The sequence below is a fragment of the Melitaea cinxia genome, chromosome 26 (assembly GCF_905220565.1).
Source record: "Melitaea cinxia chromosome 26, ilMelCinx1.1, whole genome shotgun sequence".
NCBI lineage: Eukaryota > Metazoa > Arthropoda > Insecta > Lepidoptera > Nymphalidae > Melitaea > Melitaea cinxia.
The window spans coordinates 7,032,310-7,053,787 of NC_059419.1; the positions used below are offsets into that span (position 1 = coordinate 7,032,310).

At 34.4% G+C, this 21,478-nt stretch overlaps 2 protein-coding genes across 2 annotated transcripts; both read right to left on the reverse strand.

Moving 5' to 3' along the window:
* Positions 1 to 307: 307 nt before the first annotated feature.
* Positions 308 to 9,580, reverse strand: LOC123666442 (glycine receptor subunit alpha-4). The gene is made up of 8 exons (XM_045600534.1): positions 9,492 to 9,580; positions 9,051 to 9,237; positions 8,325 to 8,551; positions 7,364 to 7,446; positions 6,773 to 6,907; positions 4,874 to 5,050; positions 4,138 to 4,343; positions 308 to 1,029 (listed from the first exon to the last, which is right to left on the reverse strand). Exons 1-8 carry the CDS (start codon positions 9,578 to 9,580, stop codon positions 856 to 858), a joined length of 1,278 nt encoding a protein of 425 aa, XP_045456490.1. The 3' UTR covers positions 308 to 855.
* Positions 9,581 to 18,577: 8,997 nt separating this feature from the next.
* Positions 18,578 to 19,114, reverse strand: LOC123666443. The gene has a single exon (XM_045600535.1). It carries the CDS (start codon positions 19,112 to 19,114, stop codon positions 18,578 to 18,580), a length of 537 nt encoding a protein of 178 aa, XP_045456491.1.
* Between the last annotated feature and the right edge of the window lie 2,364 nt (positions 19,115 to 21,478).

Below are 21,478 nucleotides of genomic sequence, written 5' to 3' on the forward strand. Positions count from 1 at the left end.
CCGCAAAGTTCTTAATACAATTAATAATAATGTACATACAAATACATGACATAAATGGTGCCTTTATATAGCATCACAATAATAAAAATATTAAGCGACCTAAGTTTATATACCCTCTACGTAATATCATACTTTAGTTAAATCTATATACTCTTTAATCTAATACATATACTATACTACTATACTACTTACTATATGATATATGATAGTACTTAATATATGATTTAATAAAAATTACTTTGATTAGTAATTATATATGTATAATAAACACCGTGTTTTTGTAGTACATTGTAATTAAAAAGGCATATAAGGCATAATTATATATTATATACTGATCAATAATATGATGAGTGTATTCTAAATTTTCCAGCACATCACCTATAATTGTGATATACAGACGCATAAGTAATATATGAATGCTATTTTACATACAAATAATTTAATAACCAAAAAAGTTGCAATTAATAAGACAATGGTTTGAAAAACATTCGACGGACTTTTTTGTTGTTTTAATATACAGCGTGAGTGTTGAAGAATTTGTAACCAACGGTCAATAAAAAGAGAAACCAATTCATTAAAAAAAAATCTCTTATTTCGTGAGTAAATAAAGAAGAATAAGAAAACGTTTCACGGACAACTGCTCTTTCTTTTTTTTTTCTTTTTTCGAAAAGTTTTGAAACACTCAATTTGACGTATATTTTAGCTGATTAATTAGAACACACAAAGGAAGCTATACACCAAAAGCTAAGCCATTGCCTTCCAACATGACTAGACAATATAATTAAAGCATGTATCATAAAAGAATTATAATATTACTAAGATGATATAGATATAAACATACTGCTTAAGTTATATTTACAAAAACGTAGACCAATACACAACGTTAAGTATGAAGAAAGAGAATGGAAAGAAGAAACGCGAGAAACGGTCTATATATATTGCTGTCTCTCTCCCGTTGCAGAAGGTGTCGTATTGAGGGAGCGAGGCAGACGTACTCGCCCGTGGGTCGACAGAATTCGGAAATATGTGCTGCAAAAATTAAATAAGCCACATTAACGATTATTAACATTATATTTCATTGAAGAAAAGAATCAGTTATTCATTAATTGCAACTTAAGACAATCTTGATCTCATTTTCGACTCAATTCTTTTATTTGAAAATTTGAAGTCAATAGTTACAAGTATTTTGGGTTACAGAATTTTGTTTTTATATAATCTGACTTAAGCATGCTCTACACGTGATTTATACACTAAGTAAAAAAAAAAAACTAAATAAAATATAAACGCCTCACACTCAACGGCCTTCACTAGGATTACACAATACATAAGCACAAACGCCCAGGCTAATAATAATGTACGTTATCTGCTGGGATTGAATCCGAAACCACTAGCGCAAAAGCTATAAGCCAGTGCTGTGACCACTCTGATAAGAGATCGTCAAAGGAACGTATCGTATGTATATATGTATTATGGTAAGTATTTGTAACTATTTAAATTTAATCTGATTATGTATGGAATTGACAATTCTGTCAACATTGAGGAAAGTTCATAACTTCCTAATTCTATTCCGAGAATCTTAAATAAGTGTAAAGTGCGTTTACTTTGGATGAGACATCGTTCGTACCGACGGACTAATTGTCAGCGACGTCACAAATTAACGACTGACTGATAGAAATTGTAGAAATTTGTCGCAAAAAACCTACCGCTGACGTAAAATGCTGTAAAGTTATTGTTCAGTGGACCTTAAAGGAAACGCCGATTACTCATAAAATTAGAGATGATTGTCTGCTATAAAACGATATTAAACATATAAAAGCTAGATAGAACTAGAAGTTCATCCATACACCATCAAACTTAATTTTGTCTGACAGATATTTTATTTTATTGAGTCTACGATACTGAGTTACTGATAGGCTTTCAGTCACTTAAACACGGTGAAACAGAGCTTTGATCCGGTTTTACAGCCAGAATCACGTGTATTTTATGTGTTTGTCATATCTTCTAGGACCTTAACTGTACAGTACTGAAATCATATATAAAAAGAAAAAATTATGTGGTGTCATGGGACACCAGGTAGGAACGAAGTTCCTTCGAACAGTATAGAAGCAACTCAATTTGAAAAAAAAAATGTTGAATTTTATATATATTTTCTAGTTCTTGATTTTTTTTTAATTTTGTTGGTTGGTTTTTAATTAAGTACATAAAAGTATTTAGGAAATTTAGTATTTTAGAAAATAACAAATACCGTAAAATAAAATAAATCAAACAATATAATAATAATAATAATAATAATAATTCAAAGTATTAAGTGAAATAAAAAAACACGTGTCTTTATTTATTTTTGTCGACAGTATAAAATTACATAAATAATTTTAAAAAAGTTTACTAGTAATATTTTAGTTTTATAAACGTCATATTATACAGTCGTGTGACTGATATTACGTCACTTCCGTTATATACATATTTTTCTTAAGGTTTTAGCATCACATTTTTTTCAGTTCGGTCGCCCAGCCAAATGTCAAGCCTGCCGTAAGGAACTTCGTTGCAATAACTTTTAAACAAAAAAATGTAATTGCCGAAAAACCTAAAAAGCAATAAAAAGACGAGTGTGCTTTAGACCACTCGACTGACGTGAAACTTCTTTAGCTAGGTCTGCACTGTGTCTTAGATATACGAAACGTAACTGGGTATGAGAGAAAGAGAAAAAGAAAGTGTGTGATCTCTCTTTCTTGCTCCGTTCGCCTCACATGATCATACTTTTCGTAACACTCTCGTCATGAAATCACCAGCTTACTCCTCAATTCAAGCGTGCGTAAAGAAATTTTACTTCAATAATTAACCTTTTTGAAGTATTTAATAGGACGATGCGAACGGAAGTTGAGAGGAAGATATAAGTTAGTGAAGATAGAAAGAGAGTTATATTTCGTAAGTTTTACTTCAGTCGTGTGGTTTAAAGCACACTCATTTTTTTATTATTATTATTTCACCATAATAACAAAGTTCTTGAAGTAATGTTTAACAAGCAAATTAATTAATTAGGTAAAGCGTGTTGCGCGGTGACGGCGCGGCGCGACACGCCCCTTCGTCGGAAAATGTCGAGCGTTCACGAAGTTAGTGCCAACGAGACAGCAACCCGAACGGGCACTCACGTGAGTGTCCGTTCGGAGAGCGCATTTTTTGGAATTTTGGAGAATTTTTTAGGCATTGTTCATTTGTTTTGGTTATTTTTATAAATTGAAAGTAATTAAGTGGTCTTTGTTTATTAAATGTTTGGCGCCGACTCAAAATTACTTAGGTATACTAACGTTAATTTAAGAACTTAGTTATTAAGGAAAAATGAAAAGGTGTAATTATTTTTGTGCTTTTGAGTTTTTTTTTTTTCGGCGGTAAAAAGATTTTTGTTAAAAGCTAACTTTTGAAATAGCTACCTACATCACTTTAGCTATTAACTGTTAAATAATCCTTTTCTTAATTATGACTTATTTTATAATATAAATACTATATAAAAACAGGCTTTGTATATATGGTCAAATGCGAAAAAGTTAATTAGAAGAATCTAATAATGAAACAAAAAGGTAGGAAACAAAGGGCAGGCATGTATGACTCTGAGTAAAGTAAAAACACTTAAAGGTTATTACTTTATCTGATCAAGAGCCAAATAAGGTATTCTAAAAACCTCGCAATGAACGAGCTTTAGCAGGAATTCAGATACTGAGAGGTTTACACACAAGAAACTGACAGGTCTAAAGCTCATTCATAGTCAGGTTTTTTTTAATACACAACTCAGCATTAAAATCTGTGAGCGACAAATAAATATACCCCTATTATCCTATCTTGTTTTTATTTAAACTCAAATAGGACAAACTTGGAGGCCTGTAAAAAGTTATGCGTGGTCATATATAAAAAAAAATATATATATACGCGTCGACTTGAGTGCCTCCTCCGTTACTTTCGTCGGTTAATAATGAAAGGTTATTCAATATTTACAGCTACTTGGTGTTACGAGCAGTTGTGAGTTTAACTCAGATTAGATCAAATTATTGCTCAATTATTTATGTATGGATTGTGTGTGTTTTCGGAAAATAATTACATCCTACAACCATCGCTTGTTGAATATCGTTAATTTTTTATATTTACCTTATAAGCATCCAACTCTCTACTTAGATCCTCATCGGAGTAGCCCTTCATAGCTTTAGTGGCAACTGGTCCCATGTAGTTGTTGACGACTGCGAACTCGAAGAGGGACAGGAACACAAAAACTGAGCATGAAGACATCCAGACGTCTATTGCCTTTACATAAGATACCGGAGGCAGGCTCTGTTGAGATTGAGTGTTTTGCGTTGCTGGAAAATAATTACAATTGGTCTGTCATTTATGCTTATGTGAATAATTGAGGAGAACGGCGTTAAGTATATTGCAATTGGAAAATTTGTTGGGACTACGTTTATATATAAAAAAAATGAGAATTTACTGAAATGTTCTAACGCCACAATAGTGTGCATTAAACATTTTTTTTACATAATTAGCTATTTATCGAAAAACGAATTACTAATTTTTGACAGACCTTTTTAAGATTTTAAATCATTGTATATTTAAAAAATATTACTGATATTATTATTAATTCTATCTTTTCTTAATTTTTTTGATAAGTTTTTTTAGATAAACAAAAAAATGTACCCTTATGTAAGATGATATGAGTGGTGCTGTCTTTTATGCATGTCAATTATGATCTTATAATATTTTAGTAAGATATTGACCATTCTCAAGCGAGTTTTTTTTTTAAACATAAAGATAGACCTTTTGAAGCTTAGAATTTGTTTGTAGGTATATTTTAACAAAGGATAGACGCAGTCTTTTGCATTTAAAAACTCACCTAAAGTCAAAAGCGATGTAACGCCTAAGGTGACTCGTGCAGGTATAGCTTCAGGTTTAATCCAAAATGAGATCCAGGACATGACGACGATGAGGGCAGAGGGGATGTATGTGTGGAACAGGTGGTAGCCCAACCGCCGGCGCAGGTTAAACACAACAGCAAGACAGGTGAAGTTACCTGAAAATGATATATTAATTAACTAGCTGTGTCCGCGACTTCATCCGCGTAGAATTTAATAAAAATGTTCTCAGAATTATAAAATAAATAAACTTCTAAACTAAAAGTAGCTTAAGTTAGATGCTCCTTATTATATCAGCTATCTACCAGTTAAAGTCCCATCAAAATCGGTCCAGCTGTTTCAGAATTTAGCCGAAACAAACAGGTAGACAGTCAATAGTAGTACATAGAGTAAAACACTCCAATTTTATTTATTTGTCTGGACTAATTAATAGAATAGAACGAAATAGAACAGAATAGAATGGAATAGAACGGAATAGAATAGAACAGAATACAGTACAGTAGATTTGAGTAGAGTCGAGTAGAGTTGAGTAGATTCGAGAAGAATCAAGTAGAATTGAGTAGAATCGAATAGAATCGAGTATAATCGAATAGAAAATCGAAAAGTAAATCGAATAGAAAATCAAACATAAAATCGAGTTTAAAATCGAATAAGATCGAGTAGAAAATTGAATCGAAGATCGAATAGAAAATCAAATAGAAAATCGAATCGAATCGAATAGAATTTAATAGAAAATCTAATTGAGAATCGAATAGAATAGAACATAATCGAACATAATAGAACAGAGTCAAACAGAATAGAACAGATAGAACAGGATAGAACAGAAGAGAATAGTACAGAACAGAATAGAACAGAAAAGAATAGAACAGAATATAAAAAGATGATGAGAAGAGAGAGAGAGAGAGAGAAAGACGGAATGGAATAGAAGAGGATAGCGCAGTTATAAGTTTAATAAATTAACTACTCCTTATCACATCAGCTATCTACTAGTGAAAGTCTCGCTATAAGCGATCAGAGCAACCTATATATCATCATTCATCATCATCATTTCAGCCTATCGCAGTCCACTGCTGGACATAGGCCACCATAAGTTCGTGCCAAAAATGGCGTGAACTCATGTATGTTGCCCATAGTTACCACGCTGGGCAGGCGGGTTGGTGACCGCAGGGCTGGCTTTGACGCACCGAAGACGCTGCTGCCCGTCTTCGGCCTGTATATTTCAAAGCTAGCAGTTGAATGGCTATCCCGCCATCGGTCGGCTTTTTTAGTTCCAGGGTAGTAGTGGAACTGTGTTATCCCTTAGTCGCCTCTTACGACACCCACGGGAAGAGAAGGGTATATAAACGTTTGTAAAGGTTCTAAAACGTATCTTTTTTATGTGTTTAATCAGCAGTAAAGTTTTAATATAAATAATAGATTATTGTAATGTTTAATCTTGACAAAATATATTATAGCCCATGTGCAATTTTGTAGCAGTTGTAAAACAAACATGTCAAATTCGTGATTCAGTAGTTAGACAGTAACTTTTTGATGGCTTTTCATCATGTTGATATGTTATAATATCAAATCTATTGTATTCTCCTTATATTCCAAAATATAATGAAGTATACATTTATATATATATATATATGTTTACTTCATTTCACTTAAAAAATACACACAGAAACTTAAGATAATTAAAAGGTAAATTTAACTCTACAAGAGATCTCTTCCAGTCAACCCATGGTCATGAGAAACTGTTTTATATAGCGAGGCAAACAGTGCAAGAAGTATTAACTTAAAGAAGAAGAAAAAAACTACAAAATAACTACACAGACAGTGTTAATTTCTAAAAAGTTACAGTCTTTTAAATTGACATACTTTAATTGATTTTTCATTACCAGTAGAATACTCGATAGTGCAATCCGAAGTGTAGTTATTAGATATATCAAGTTGTGGCAGTTCGATTTCCGGGTTGACAACAAGCGGGTCGGTTAGATTCCAAATGAAGACGAGGTCGTGAACTGTGTGCGATACTGGAATTAAAACAATAGATGATATTGTAGCCACATTATAGAAATTATAATTTAATTATAGAAATATTATTCGAAGAACTCACGCAGCTTTTTTGAGTTTTCTTCAATTTCACTTTCTGATTAACTATAGTTTTTAAGAAATTCAAAATCAAAACAGTTTTCCGTCAAACTGATTTAGTTTAGGGAAAATTTATCCACGTAACTGAGGTACTGGTTATTATTATATTTATGTTTTCAATTATAGATACATTAGTATAATATAATTGTTGATAGATTTTAGCTTTCACCGAAGTCTGTTTTGAATCAAGTTAAAACTACCAAATGATGATGTTCTTATTATGGATTTATGTTAGGAAATCCAAAAAGATATCATAAACTAAATAAAACTCCTATAAAATATTTACAAACTGGTATAACTTTTAAAGTATAATAGTGAAGTATCCAAACAAAACTTACGACTTTCAATCATCATAGAACAGCTCTGCGTATCATGAGGATATGATTCGAACTTCATCGCGCAAGATAACACCAATGTCAATCTGAAAATAATATTTATTTTAATAACTGTTGTTATTTCTTGATAATGAAACTAGCTTTAATCCCCAACGCTGGGGGCGTAGATATTGAAATTAAGTATCCACTTTGCCATTTTCAATAGTTTATCAATTAATAACTAAATTCATTCCGCCAACCCGCAGTGGAGCAGTGTGGTGGATTAAGCTCCAATCCTTCTCCTACATGGAGATAGAGACCTATGCTCAGCAGTGGGATGTTACCTACAAGCGGAATCGTAACTAAATTTATTAAAAATGTTTTCAACTTCTGAAATACAACTGCGAAATCCACATCTGACTTCAATAGTATTTTTGCGCAGCATTCTTACAAACTAAATATCCCTTATTCTCAATTCTTTAAATTCGATTTTTTTTTTCGTCTTTAAGGAGATTTGGCCACTATTTATTTCTAGTCAATATATTTGTAATTTTGTTATTTTTATAGGCATATTAAAAAGGAAAAGTTTTGTATCAATGGTCTACAAAATAATTGCTACTAAACTAAAAATAATCTCAAAAACTTGTAACAATAATAGCTATTAAGACGAGTTATCATATTATATAGAAATATTGTATATTTATGTCCTTTTTTAAATATATAAAAGACCAAACCAAACTTCCACTACAAATCGTAAAATATGTCTATACTATAGAAGATACTAATAGTAGTCCATCGAGCAGGTATTAATCTCAATTTTTTAATACGACGAGGTCGACAAACGAGGTAAGCAGTTGCTGTAGTTTATAGACGCCTGAACATCAGAAGCATCACAAGCTACTTCCACAGGCGGGCATTTTTTCAAAATTGAAAATAAACACTATTAAAATGTTTGAAGCAGCAAAAATATGTTTTTTTTACTAACTTTGACATATACAACAGCGTCTTGTCATGGTATAGCCAGAGATAGTGGTTCGGTATGCTCATTTCATGAAAGGTGACCTTCTTTGCATTCTTGAAAAAACAATCGGGTCTCCATATCTTATTGAGCCAGTCCACATCGAGGATCCGGTACTCCTCGTGCATGTTCTCAGGCAGACGGAGTCGGGGATCACGCCAAGATTGAGCGAGAAATATATCTGCTACGTATGTCTAGAAAAGTATTAGTATTATTATATCGGACTACCTATGTTAAAATAACTTTAAAATATTTTACAAAGTCACAGAATAATCCAATTATATTTCGCAAAAATTAGCTATCAAAATTAATCCATAAACTTTTTATTCTGCAATTCCCAAGAGATCCCATTGGATTCCCTAGGGAATGGGGAACCTCAATGCCAAAAAGTAATATAATATCTGCATTGTACGTCAAAAAGAACGCTAAAAGAAAATTCCTAAGCAATCAGTTAAACTGAAAAAGTTTTTGAATATATTCATTACATATAAGAGTATACAAAAAAAAAAGTGTTAATAATAGGTTAACTAATTAGTTAGTATATGCATACACGACTTGTATTTCTGAAAATGTTATATTAAAAATTAATAAAGCAACACTCATCACCTTCTAATTCTTATATAAAATTTAGGAAGATTGGAAGTAAATGTGACGAATTAAAAAAAACAAGGTAAAGATAAGAAGAAAAATTACCATACTCTCTTCATTGATTGAATCCAGTGACAACACTGTCACGTGAAAATATACAATAGTGGGTTGTCCAGAAAGTTTAGGTGCTCTATTTTTATCATAATATTTGTCACCCTTTTCTGGCAGAATGTCCCCAATCATTAAACTGGTTTCCGGCCTAAATTCCACTTCTTGATATGTCGAGTTATTGCTGAAATACAAATTGATCAAAATTGTCTTAAATTTTTCCGGGTTCTCAATTGTAACTTTATATTTCTTTTTTAAATTCATTTAAAACTTAAAACTTTTTTTAATTTAAGATTTTTAGAATATTAATACCAATAGTAACAACTGAACTTAATTTGAGGACTCCATAAGAAGTTTAATTGTAGAACAAATAAATACAATTATCCACTTATTATTTTGGATTATGGACTGAATACAGTAAATAAAAATGATACTTACAGAAAACTGACAGCATGAACTCGACTAGCGCTGACCTCCCTCAAAATTAGGGGCATGCAAGAGAATACAGTTATCACAGACCACTTCATTTTGTTAATTATCATCGACTTAACCTTTATTCCATTCATTCACTATCACCGTTCTGACATTTCCAAATTTTTCTGACGGTATTTTACTACAGTAGTCTAATCTTTAAACATCTGCAACATCTTGTTATGCGAAGACTATTGGTTTTGTCTATAATCTCTTTAAAAGCGTTACCTAACTTAATAAATGCATTAACACGTGTAACTGAACATGCAGAAAAGATTCCATTGCTATTATTGGATGTAATACAATTAAAAATCTTGTTAAATTAATATTCAGAAAAAATATTTCACTCAAAGCAAGTCGTAGTGTTAGTTAATTGAGTGCTTACTAGGTTTTTTTTTTCTTCTTAAACTGCCAGGATTAAACATTTTATGGCTAAAATTCTAACCATTATTATTTTACAATTTGTACGAAACCGAATTTTAGCTGTCATATTATATTTTTCAAAATAATTTAGACAAACTTTTTTTTTATCTCTATTTTGTGTTTTTTTTTTATATACGGAATTTCTTTTTTTACGACAAAAATCTTGATAATGATATATTTAATCATTAATTAAGTAATAAAAAAAAATTGTGACCTACTTGTTCTTGTAGGTCTTTACGTGATAAATCGACGCCTTGAAAAACGGATTAAGCTGTCGTTACAAACATATTGAAGATATCAATACCTTTGATTTAAAACTTGCTGTACCTAATACTAATTTAGCTTATGATTGTATTTTTTAAAATAAGTCTTAGAAACATGAGGCATAAGTTTAGCTTAATTTACCTAAAACTTTAGCCCTATTTTTACGATTTGTTTTAAATTACGTGATTGGAAAAGTTATTATTAATAACTTATTTTTATTTATTTATCATTTGTCCCCTTATGATATAAGACTGCAACGATAATAATACATTGCTATTATCGTTTATAAGGCTTCGACGCTTACATCTACGATACAAACGTATTCCGTTATAAATTACTAGAACATTCTAAGTATGATACCTACATTCTTTTTACTTTTCAAGAATATTTTCTTACATACTCCATTACTTTCATTTTTATTAAGGTAATTCTTTAATTATTAATTGCTTAAGTTGATTGTGTTAATATTGACTTAGTGTTTTATTTTCTCCTTATGTTAAATGAATGTGTAAGAACAATTATAAATAGACGTTTATTTTATTATCAAAATATACTACAATATACTTCACAAGTCTCACATTCAATACTATGTAATTGCTTGATTATTTCGACACTTTTAAAGTTAACATCGACAATATATTATTTATGTCTTTAATGAGTGTCTTAAATTACTTAATAGTTTAGACAAACGACAAACGACGAAAAGATATCACGAAACACATCAATGATTCTTACCTAAGTTCAAATAAAAACCGTTAAATAAAATACGATTACAAATCTAGATTATAAAATAAAATGTTTAGTTACACTTTTCACTTTTAGATCCAATATAAAAAAAAAACTATTTATGTAGCCTAAGTTTAAAAATAAGAAAATAATCAAATTTAAATAAAATTAAAAATAGTTCGATTGAAGATGCAAGACTGAAAAGGAATTTGAAAATTTACACACAACTTTTTACGGAGAATCACAAGTAATCACTTTTCAAACACTATGCTATAATGTATGTGAACTGTTATAAAATGTTTGTAACACATAGCAGTCATATTGGATCGAATCGAACGACTGAAGCTAATGCCTGAAAAATTGTCGCTCGGTGTAAGTCACAAGCGGAACGTGTGTGCTGTTAATAATTTTAAAATGCTTAAATGATAAGCAGACCTAAGAAAACTTTTAATAAAGGCAAGAAATTTTGTTGTAAAATTATTTTTAAATCACAATGAGTGAAATTCACGTAAACATTACAAAAAAAAAATATCTATATTCAAATAGGCTTGAAATTAACCTTCTAATCGTCATTTTATAAATTAAAATTTGAATTTTTTTTAAAAATGAAGCTATCAAGGGTTCAGAATGCCGATTCTGCAGAAAAGAAACGGCAAGAATTACCACAGTTATTCTTTTATATAGTTGTTGGGCAAGAATACGCTTGGTTATCTCGGCGTTCAAAACCAAGTTGTTTATTTTAAACCAATCTTGAATTCACAACAAAGAATTGTTCACATCGTCATAATTTATTTATTTCCTATCGACTTAAAAAAAAACGATGCATCATCAGCAAATAACATTATATCGCAAATATCCTTAAAATAAAATGGCCGATTATTTATATATATTTAAAAAAGAAAGGATTTAGAATCGATCCCTGTGGAACGCTCATTTTTAGCACAGATCCTGAAGATTTCGTCTATATCTATCGTTCATTGATACATGTTGAATTATATTAGTTAGATATAATTATATAAAGCAATGATATTAAGAGCTATACCATTACTCGTGCACCGTGATACTCAATATTACTTAATGGAATCCCTTGGTTCACGCAATCAAACGCCTTCGATAAGTAACAAAATACACCAATAGCATTTTTTATCTCTCCCAAGCGTTACATATATGCTGTTTCACACCAACCTCTGTTGTAAAGCGACCTTAAAACCATATTGTTCACTGTGAAAGATGCCGTTGACCATAAAATGGAAAAGAAGTTTGTTTAGCATATTTTTTTCAAAAGATTTATTTAAGAACGACAGGATTGATATTGGTATATGTATTAATTTTCTTTTTAATAATTATTGATATATCTGCTGACTCTTAAGTAGCTTAATCTGCTGCTTCAAATAAGCTATTCACTAACTTACAGTACAGTAAATAACATGTCAGTTATGCTTTAATCATTATCGTTCCTACGAGAAAAAAGTTATACTCGCCGTCAGAAATTATAACCAACAGGCTATTGCGTAATGAAGTACATGTTACCCTTTTCATTATAAATTAAAGTCATTTAGTAGTTGTAAGTCTTTGCAAAGTTCTTTGATTTGCTTTACACTAATTTTAATCGTAATATCAAGTGCTCTATCAAGAAAATGGAATTAAACAGATTTCAAATTAAATTTTTACATTACACACACTTTTAAATAAGTCGGAATATTCTATATCTAGGTACCTTTGCAAGTTTTAAATGGGATTATATTATTTTCAAGGTGTGTCTTGTTTATGCAGCATTATAACTCTTACAATGTTAAATGAAAACCTCCTTTGGGTCTTAAACTTGAATGTTAATTATATTACTTACAATAGTCACATTATGTATGACTTCTAAAACCAAAACATGTATTCATATTAAGAAACAGTTCCAGTAGTTATATATATATATATTTTTTTCGCTTAAGTATATTGAAAATATACATGAAAATATATTTATACATACATAGAAATAAAATCGAAGTGTCTGTATGTGATTTCAAAATACTTAAGTGTTTAAGGGCATATAAATAGTTTAGTACCGTGTAAATAACTATAACTAGCTATTTGCACGGTACTAAAAAACAAACTATACGATTTTAAAATTTTTGTCTGTCTGTCTGTCCGTCTTTCTGTTTGTCCGGTCTAATCTCCGGAACGGTTGAACCAATATTATCAAGCAACGCCTCAACTTGACGCCTCAACTTGACGCCTTCACTTGACGTGTTGGCGTGTTGGAGTTTTGGCATGTTGGCGTGTTGGCGTATTGGCGTGCTTAAGTTAAGCGGACAATAAAAAAATGTCGATGTTTCCGATTTTAGTAATTTTCCAATATGCAATGAATCAAAACTAATGAATGAAAACTATTGCTAACGGGCGTCAGATGTAGCCCGGACGACAACCACTGACTACTGCGCTCAGTCAGGCGTTATACACATTATATAATTTATATGTAGAAAGCCGGTAGAGATAACTCTAGAAGAAGTCTCTTCCAGCTAACCTGCAGTCGTTGTTTTATTTATTTATTATTTTATTACTGGACTTTCATTTGGACAAAATATCTGTGTTGTTACGGCAATAAAATATACAGCCGCCCCCTATCTTCCTGTGGGTGTCGTAAGAGGCGACTAAGAGATAACATAGTTCCACTACCAACTTAAAAAACCGACCGGTGGCGGGATAACCATCCAACTGCTGGATTTGAAATATACAGGCTCAAGACGGACAGCAGCGTCTTCGGTGCGACAAAGCCAGCCCTGCGGTCACCAATCCGCCTGCCCACCGTGGTGACTATGGCAAACACACATGAGGAGCTTGAACTTGCGGAGGCCTATGTCCATAGTAGACTGTATCAAGCTAAAGTGAAGATGATGATGATGATGAACACGGAATCGACTATCTGTTTAAGCGTTATATCAAGTCAGTCAGTCAGTCCACTGCTGGACAAAGGCCTCACTGAGTTCGCGCAAGACATCCCGGTTTTCCGCAATATAACAATATATTTATATATAATTACTAGCTGTGCACGCGGCTTCGCCCGCTTTTAAATCAGTGAGTCACAAAATTTTCCCGGCAAACTTCCAGTGAAACTCAAAATCTCATCAAAATCGGCTTAGTCGTTCCGTAAACCTTCCTCTTGAAGCCCTCTCTCCATTGGTAAAACCGCATGAAAAGCCGTTCAGTAAATTTTTAGGGAATCGATCACATACACTTTTGGGGACTTATTGTTATAATACACTAACTGTTGCCCGCGACTACGTTCGCGTGGTTATGAAGATATGCATTACTATCAAGATGTTTAAGCAAATTATTTTTTATTTCAGTCACTTGAAATGCTTATCACGCTGAGTAATTTTTAAAAGGCACAATTTAGTATAATTTATTAGTTATTTTTATAAAACCTAGAGTTTTATTTTCAGGCTGCAGTATAAATAACCTAGCAGGCGAACTTATAGCTGCTGTATATGTTTCATACAAACTATCAACCCCAATCAAACGCCCTTAGCAGTGGAATGTCAAAAAATCCGTTCTTAGCGGACGTTTACTAACTATAATCTACCTCCCTGCTAAATTTCATCTTTGTCCATCGTGGATGGATGGACCATCCAGCGGTTTTTGAGTTCTCGCGATGAGTGAGTCAGTGACCTTTCTCTTTTATATATATATATTACGATGCATTATTTGGACTCCTTTTCACCATCTATAGAGCATACATTTTAAATTTCGTCTCTTACTTTAAAAACATAGGCCTTTCATACAAACTTCCGACCCCCGTTTTATCTTTTACGTCCTATACAAAACCTACTTGCCAAATTTCAAGTATGTAGGTGTTATATTTTCGAAGATTTCGTGATGAGTGAGTCAACCTACCATCCCCCGTTTTAAACCCAAAAGGGAGTTGGTTTCTAAAGATACATTATTTGGACATCTTCTCACCATCTATAGACCATACATTTTAAATTTCAAGTATCTTACTTCAAAAACATAGGATTTTCATACAAACTTCCAACCCCTGTTTTACCTTCTTAGGGGTCGAGTTTCGTAAAATCCATTCTTAGCAAATGTCTACGCCCTATAAAAAAAGTACCTGCCAAATTTCAAGTTTGAAGCTGTTATCGTTTCGGAGATTTCGTGATGAGTGAGTCAACCTAACATCCCCCGTTTTAACCCCAAAAGGAGTTGATTTCTAAAGATACATTATTTGGACACCTTGTTACCATCTATAGAGGATACATTTTAAATTTCAAGTCTCTTACTTCAAAAACATGGGACTCTCATACAAACTTCCAACCCCCATTTTACCCCCTTAGGGGTCGAATTTCGTAAAATCCGTTCTTAGCGGATGTTTACGTCCTATAAAGAGCCAAATTTCAAGTTTGTAGGTGTTATAGTTTCGGAGATTTCGTGATAAGTGACCTTTCGCTTTTATATATATTATAGATTATAGATATATATATATATATATATCTGCCGGTTAGGAGCTGATTAAAAAATAAGTAAGTTGTCCAGTCATATCTTAAAAGTGACATTTCGGAAGTTAGAAGCAAGAAATTTTACTTTTAGGTTTTTAATTGCATATTAAATTAAATAATATTCCAGCATTAACGTAAATTCTAGGTGATAAAATAGGGGTAATCCCCTACTTCTTATTATAATTCAATTTGCCTAAAAACGGCTGAAGCGGACTTAAGGAGAGACTTCATTTCGCACAAGTGTTCGTCTATGTTATTCACACGACAGCTTTGAGCTGCATGCAGTCTGGTAGTTAGAGCATAAAAAGTCGACAATTGTGGTGAGGTCCTAAATTATCTTATATATAAAATTCTCGTGTAACAATGTTAGTTAAAATACTTCTCTGAAACGGCTGGACCGATTTTTATGCAATTTTGCGTGCATATCGCTTAGGTCTCAGAATCGGCCAACACCTATTTTTCATACCCCTAATTTATAGGGGGGGGGGGTTAAAGAGGTTAATAACATATATAGCAAAACAACGTTTGCGGGGTCAGCTAGTTGTTATATAATATTTAGGGACTACTTTATCACCTCTTGCTAAAGATAATCAATTTTTACGCGAGCGAATATATAATTATAATCTTAATTATGTAAGTAACCAAAAAATTTTTGGTCTGTTTCTGTGTCTACTTTTTAAAAACGTATGCAGTCATTCGAAAAAGATTCTATTAGTGATGGCCAAGTAGCTTCAGGCTTAATTATTTAAACATATTATATTTATCTATCATCGAACGTTGCCATAATAGGATTATCGGGGTGGACTAGGCCGAGACCTTGGGCTCTTTGTTGCGTATAACCTTATTTTTTTTTTTATTACTATGTACATTTAATGTAATATATGATATCAATTGTAATTGTAATTGGTAATTGTTAATTGTAAGAGTTAATTGTAATTGGTAATATCTTCTAAACGTTCTTAGATACAAAAATTTAAGAAATGTCATATCAAAGTGTGGATAAAAAAGCCAAGATACTTAGGTAAAAATTATTTTTAAAAAATTACGCTAAATAAATTTGTTTATTTTAATTTACCTAAGCATCTTAAATAAAAAAAAAGTCACTATTATACATATTATAATGGACATTGTAATATACTTTAACTGATAGTTTTTTCTTTCAACGAAAAATTTAATTTTATTAACAAGGTTTAAAGTCTCTGTGGATTTTATTGTATCAGCCAAAGACTATTTGTGCCCTAAAAAGAAACCTACCCCACCCCAGCCCGCAAAATAATGATATTTGTAATAAAAAAAAATACTAATTGATAGATTTTGAATTGCTACGTTAAATTCAACTACGTTGTCCTTTTAAATTGCTCACCTCAAATTATATAATTAAAAATCAAAATTTAAAAAAAAGAATCAAATATTTTCAAACTCCTATATCTTTCGATGTATACAATATTTTAAATTGCTCAAAGTGTTAAAAAACTGCTCAAGTTGCATTTATAATTGCTCAAGTATAGTTTGGAACAGATCCACTTCTCTTAATTTTTAAATAAATATAAATAGTTTGCACAAATAAAATATTGATATTTGTAAAAAAAAAATACTAATCGATACATTTTCAATAGCTCAATTCGACTACGTTGTCCTTTTAAATTGCTCACCTCAAATTATTTAATTATAAATTAAAAAAGTCGTTGAAAAATATTGTTTTATCAATATTTTCAAACTCCTATATCTTTTGATGTATACAATATTTTAAATTGCTCAACGTGTTAAAGAACTGCTCAAGTTGCATTTATAATTGCTCAAATACAGTTTTGAACAACTCCGCTTTCCTTAATTTTTAAATAAATATAAATAGTTTGAACAAATTTATCGTTTATATCATAAGACAGGTGTATATACGCTGCGCGTGCGCATAGACAATGATGGGAAGCCAAAAAATTGCGGATATTCGTAATAAAAAAGATACTAATCGATAGATTTTCAATAGCTCAATTCAACTACGTTGTCCTTTTAAATTGCTCACCTCAAATTATTTAATTAAAAATCAAAGAAGTCGTTGAAAAAAATTCATTTATCAATATTTTCAAACTCCTATATCTTTTGATGATTCTTTTTTTTAAATCGAAATATGATGCTTGTCACGTAGTTCCATTTAAATTTGATTCAGACTTAACAATAACTTATTGAGTTACCTCTAATAATGCGTATTATCTTGACAATTTTTACGTCTACCAAGTTGTATTACTGGTCGATGTAGTTGAAATCGGTTTTTTTAAAAAGCGAAAACTTCTTTAACCGCGTTGGCCACTTTTTGATACGAGAAAATCTTATGGGTTCGCGTCAACCACATGCTCATGACTGGCGCACGAGCAGCGGCCGGTTGCTGTGCGCGTCTGACTATTTTTGGATGGGTGATTTTTTTTTATATCAATAGGTCGGCAAACAAGCGTACGGCTCACCTGATGGTAAGAGATTACCGTAGCCTATAGACGCCTGCAACACCAGAAGTATCGCAAACGCGTTGCCGACCAAATCCCCAATCCCCCCCAGGAGCTGAAATGAGGGTGAAATCTCGAGCGGTCGCGACACCGACATGATTGATGTTGATAATTTTAATTCAAACATTATGAATTTTCACATTTTAATAGTAAAAGTTCTGAGTTTTTACTTATATTGGTAGTCTCTATAACTACAATTTTTTTTTTCGTTAGCGAGTAAATACAATATTGAGTTGAGTGTTAAAAGCTGTGTTTAAGAATCTGAGACTGCCCATTAACAGAAAAAGTACTCTACGATGAGAGACCTAACGTTAATTGTGTAAGTCATAATTCAATGTAGATTCAAATCTCAAAAATCCTACCACGAAATCCAGGTATGTATTTTGTAATAAATAAAAATAAAAATAAAAATCTTTTATTGTCAAGTTACATAGGCTCATAGTTGGTTAGTACAATATAATTACTTAAGAACTATGTTAGTAAAACAAAATACAAACAAAAAATAAAAATGAAAATGAATAAATAGAAATAAATAGCTACCACAGGGAGATTGATCCAGTCACATTTTGTACATGTAACTTGATAAATCTCCCCATGGTCGGCCCATCCAGTTTTTCTGCAAATAACTTCAGGATGCTGTTGGTGCTTACCCTTCGTATTATGACGCCACATTCTTACGCATTATCGCGAAATAATCGTCAGTGTGAGCATCTGCAAACATGCCTGACGCACTACAGTAATATGGTAGCCTCAACAGCGCCCTGAAGACATTATTGTATTGTACTCGCAAGGCGTGTGCCGCTCTTCGAGTACAGCTAGCCCAAAGGCTGCTGGTGTAGAATGTTTGGCAGTAAGCTTTAAATAGTGTAATTTTAATAGGTACAGAACAACCAGCAAACCTTCGAGCCAGCATATTGGCCCTTACAGCCAACGCCCTACGTTCTCTTTCCATGTCTTTATCGTCTTTTAAATGTTCAGTAACAATGTGTTCCAGATATTTAAATTCAGTTACACTCTGTAAAAGTGTACCACTAAGTTGAACAGGAGGGACACGTGTTGGACTTTTATTTTTCCCTGTAAAGACTAACAACTCACTTTTCTTAGGATTGTATCTTAGGCCATGTTGCTCAGCATATCCTTCATAGATTGCAAGTAACTTTCTAATTCCGCATATTGAAGGACTCAGCAGCACCATGTCATCTACGTAATTTAAGTTATTTACACATACACCATCTATATGGCATCCGACATGTGTGTTACCGAGACCAACAAGTAATTCATTAATATAAATATTAAAAAGCCTCGGGGAGTGAGACCACCCTACCTTATCCCACACTCAAGTTTGTATGGTTCAGACAATGCACTTGACCATTTTACAAAATCTTTCTGTTTGTCATACCAGATGGAAAATATAGATATTAGTGACGCAGGAATTCCCCTCCCCCGAAGCTTCTCCCACGGGATATTATAGGAAACTAGGACAAAGGCTTTTGACAGGTCCAGGAAACAAGCATACACTGGTGTTATCAGTATAATATTTGACAGCGTGCTTCAGTGCAAAAATGGCACTCTCAGTTGACAACCCAGCACGAAAACCAAACTGAATCGTGTAACTGTGTGTATCCACCGAGACGAGAGTCAAGCACGTTGTCAAATACTTTGGCTATCACAGTTGCCAGTGAAATAGGCCGATAATTACCCTTGTCCGCTATGTCCCCCGTTCTGTTTTTTATAATAGGTACAACTATTGTGTCCAACATCTCCTGTGGTAGGTAAGAGTGTCCTATACTATGGACAGTGTGTAATGGAAGACAATATAATATAGTTGTGTGACTGACATCTGGCGCAGTGGAGGCCGTGCAATATAAAAACGGATACACCAAAATGGTGGGCCAGTTTGCCATTGTGCTTCATGAATGGTCATGACGCGCGATCCCTCTCCAGTGCCGTATCCCTAGTCCATCAGGATTTCTTTCTCTTCCTGCGTATAGACCAAGTATAGGGTGTCCTTCTGAAGTTTTGGTATTGGCGCGCCAGTGTATCCATTTATTTTGAGGGAGTGGATCAGGATCAGGTGATCAGTGGATCGGGCAGAGGGGACCTGATCTCTCGGGCGTGCAGTTCGGCTTCCGCAGCGGCCGCTCTACTGTAGATGCCATTCTGTGCGTCCGAGCCCAGATGCAAGACGCGGTGGCTTAGGGCAACGTCGTAGTGGCGGTGGCCAACACCTTTAACACGTTGCCCTGGAGCTGCATCAGGAAGGCGCTCCGCTACCTCGGGGTGCCGACCTATCTGCGTCGTGTGGTTTGTGCCTATCTCTCCAACAGTTGGGTTGGCTTCCCCGGCAGGGACGGGATGGTGAGGAAGGAAGTTATATGCGGTGTTCCGCAGGGGTCGGTACTCAGCCCACTCCTGTGGAACATCGGGTATGATTGGGTCCTGCGTGGTTCGTTGTTGCGGGGCGTCAGCGTCGTTAGCTACTCCGACGACACGCTAGTGCTGGCTTGTCGACCGACGTATCAGGAAGCGGCAGTACTTGCGACTGCAGACATGGCGCAGGTCGCGGCGAAAATCCGGCGCCTCGGCCTCACCGTCACTCTGGAGAAGGCGGAGGGCATCATGTTCCACCGCCCTAGGAGGGCGCCTCCTCACGATGCCCATCTCGTCGTGGGTGGAACTTGCATCGGTCTGTCGGGCACGATGACGTACCTACGTACCTGGGTCTCATCTCGACGGCCGATAGAGGTTCAGGGCGCATTTTGTGCGGCTAGTCCCACGCATGATTAAGGCGGTGGCCTCGCTCTTATATAGCTTTTGCCAAACGTTGGGGGTCCCGGTGTGAGCTGTCACCGGCTCTACACCGGCGTAGTGAGAGCGATGGCGATCTACGATGCCCCCGTCTGGCCCGACGCCCTCGACCGCGAGGACGTCGCCCTGCTACGGAGAACGCAGAGGGTGATGGCGATCAGGGTCATACGGGGGTACCGTACTATATCGGGAGAGGCAGCGTGCGTGCTGGCTGGAGTCCTGCCCTGGGACCTGGACGCGATCTCTCTGGCGTCGGCTTACCAAAGGCGTCGGTGTTTGGCGTTCGGGGCCCCTAGTCCGGCACCACGTGGGCTAACGGAGCACCTTAAGCGAGAGCGCGATACCTGTACTGTACCTGTGTCGGTTCGTTGGGATTGTCCTGGTGAGTCGGCCCAGCACGTGCTGGAAGTGTCCGGCGCGGGAAGAGCTCTCGCTCACCCCTCCCCCGGGGGAGGGGAGGGCTTAGGCGCTTTCCCTTGTGCCACCCCGGTCTTTGCTGACTCATGTTGGCACTGTCCAGGCAGTGCGGGGCAGCCTAAGCACCAGGCAGAAGGCGGTCGATTCCAGGGGGGTTTCGGCGGACCATCAAATTTGCCCGGGTAGGTGGACTCATAAGGGATGGGTCCATCCCGCAAGGTAAGTGTAAGGGCAACGCCGCCGGAGTTTGCAGAAGAATCTGGATTCCTATGACTCTGGCAATGGCGAAGGAGCGTGCACACGCGGAAATTTTCATTCAGTAAGAGTCTGACTC

Bases quoted from the DNA above. Each gene is read 5' to 3' on its own strand.
- LOC123666442 (XM_045600534.1), bottom strand. From the start codon at position 9,580: ATGAAGTGGTCTGTGATAACTGTATTCTCTTGCATGCCCCTAATTTTG. The intron at 7,447-8,324 runs GTTAGTAAAAAA...TATTATTTTCAG, and splicing joins ACGCTGTTGTATATGTCAAA to ATTGACATTGGTGTTATCTT. The intron at 6,908-7,363 runs GTAAGTTTTGTT...TTTTAATTCCAG, and splicing joins TTCTATGATGATTGAAAGTC to TATCGCACACAGTTCACGAC.
- LOC123666443 (XM_045600535.1), bottom strand. From the start codon at position 19,114: ATGGTGCTGCTGAGTCCTTCAATATGCGGAATTAGAAAGTTACTTGCA.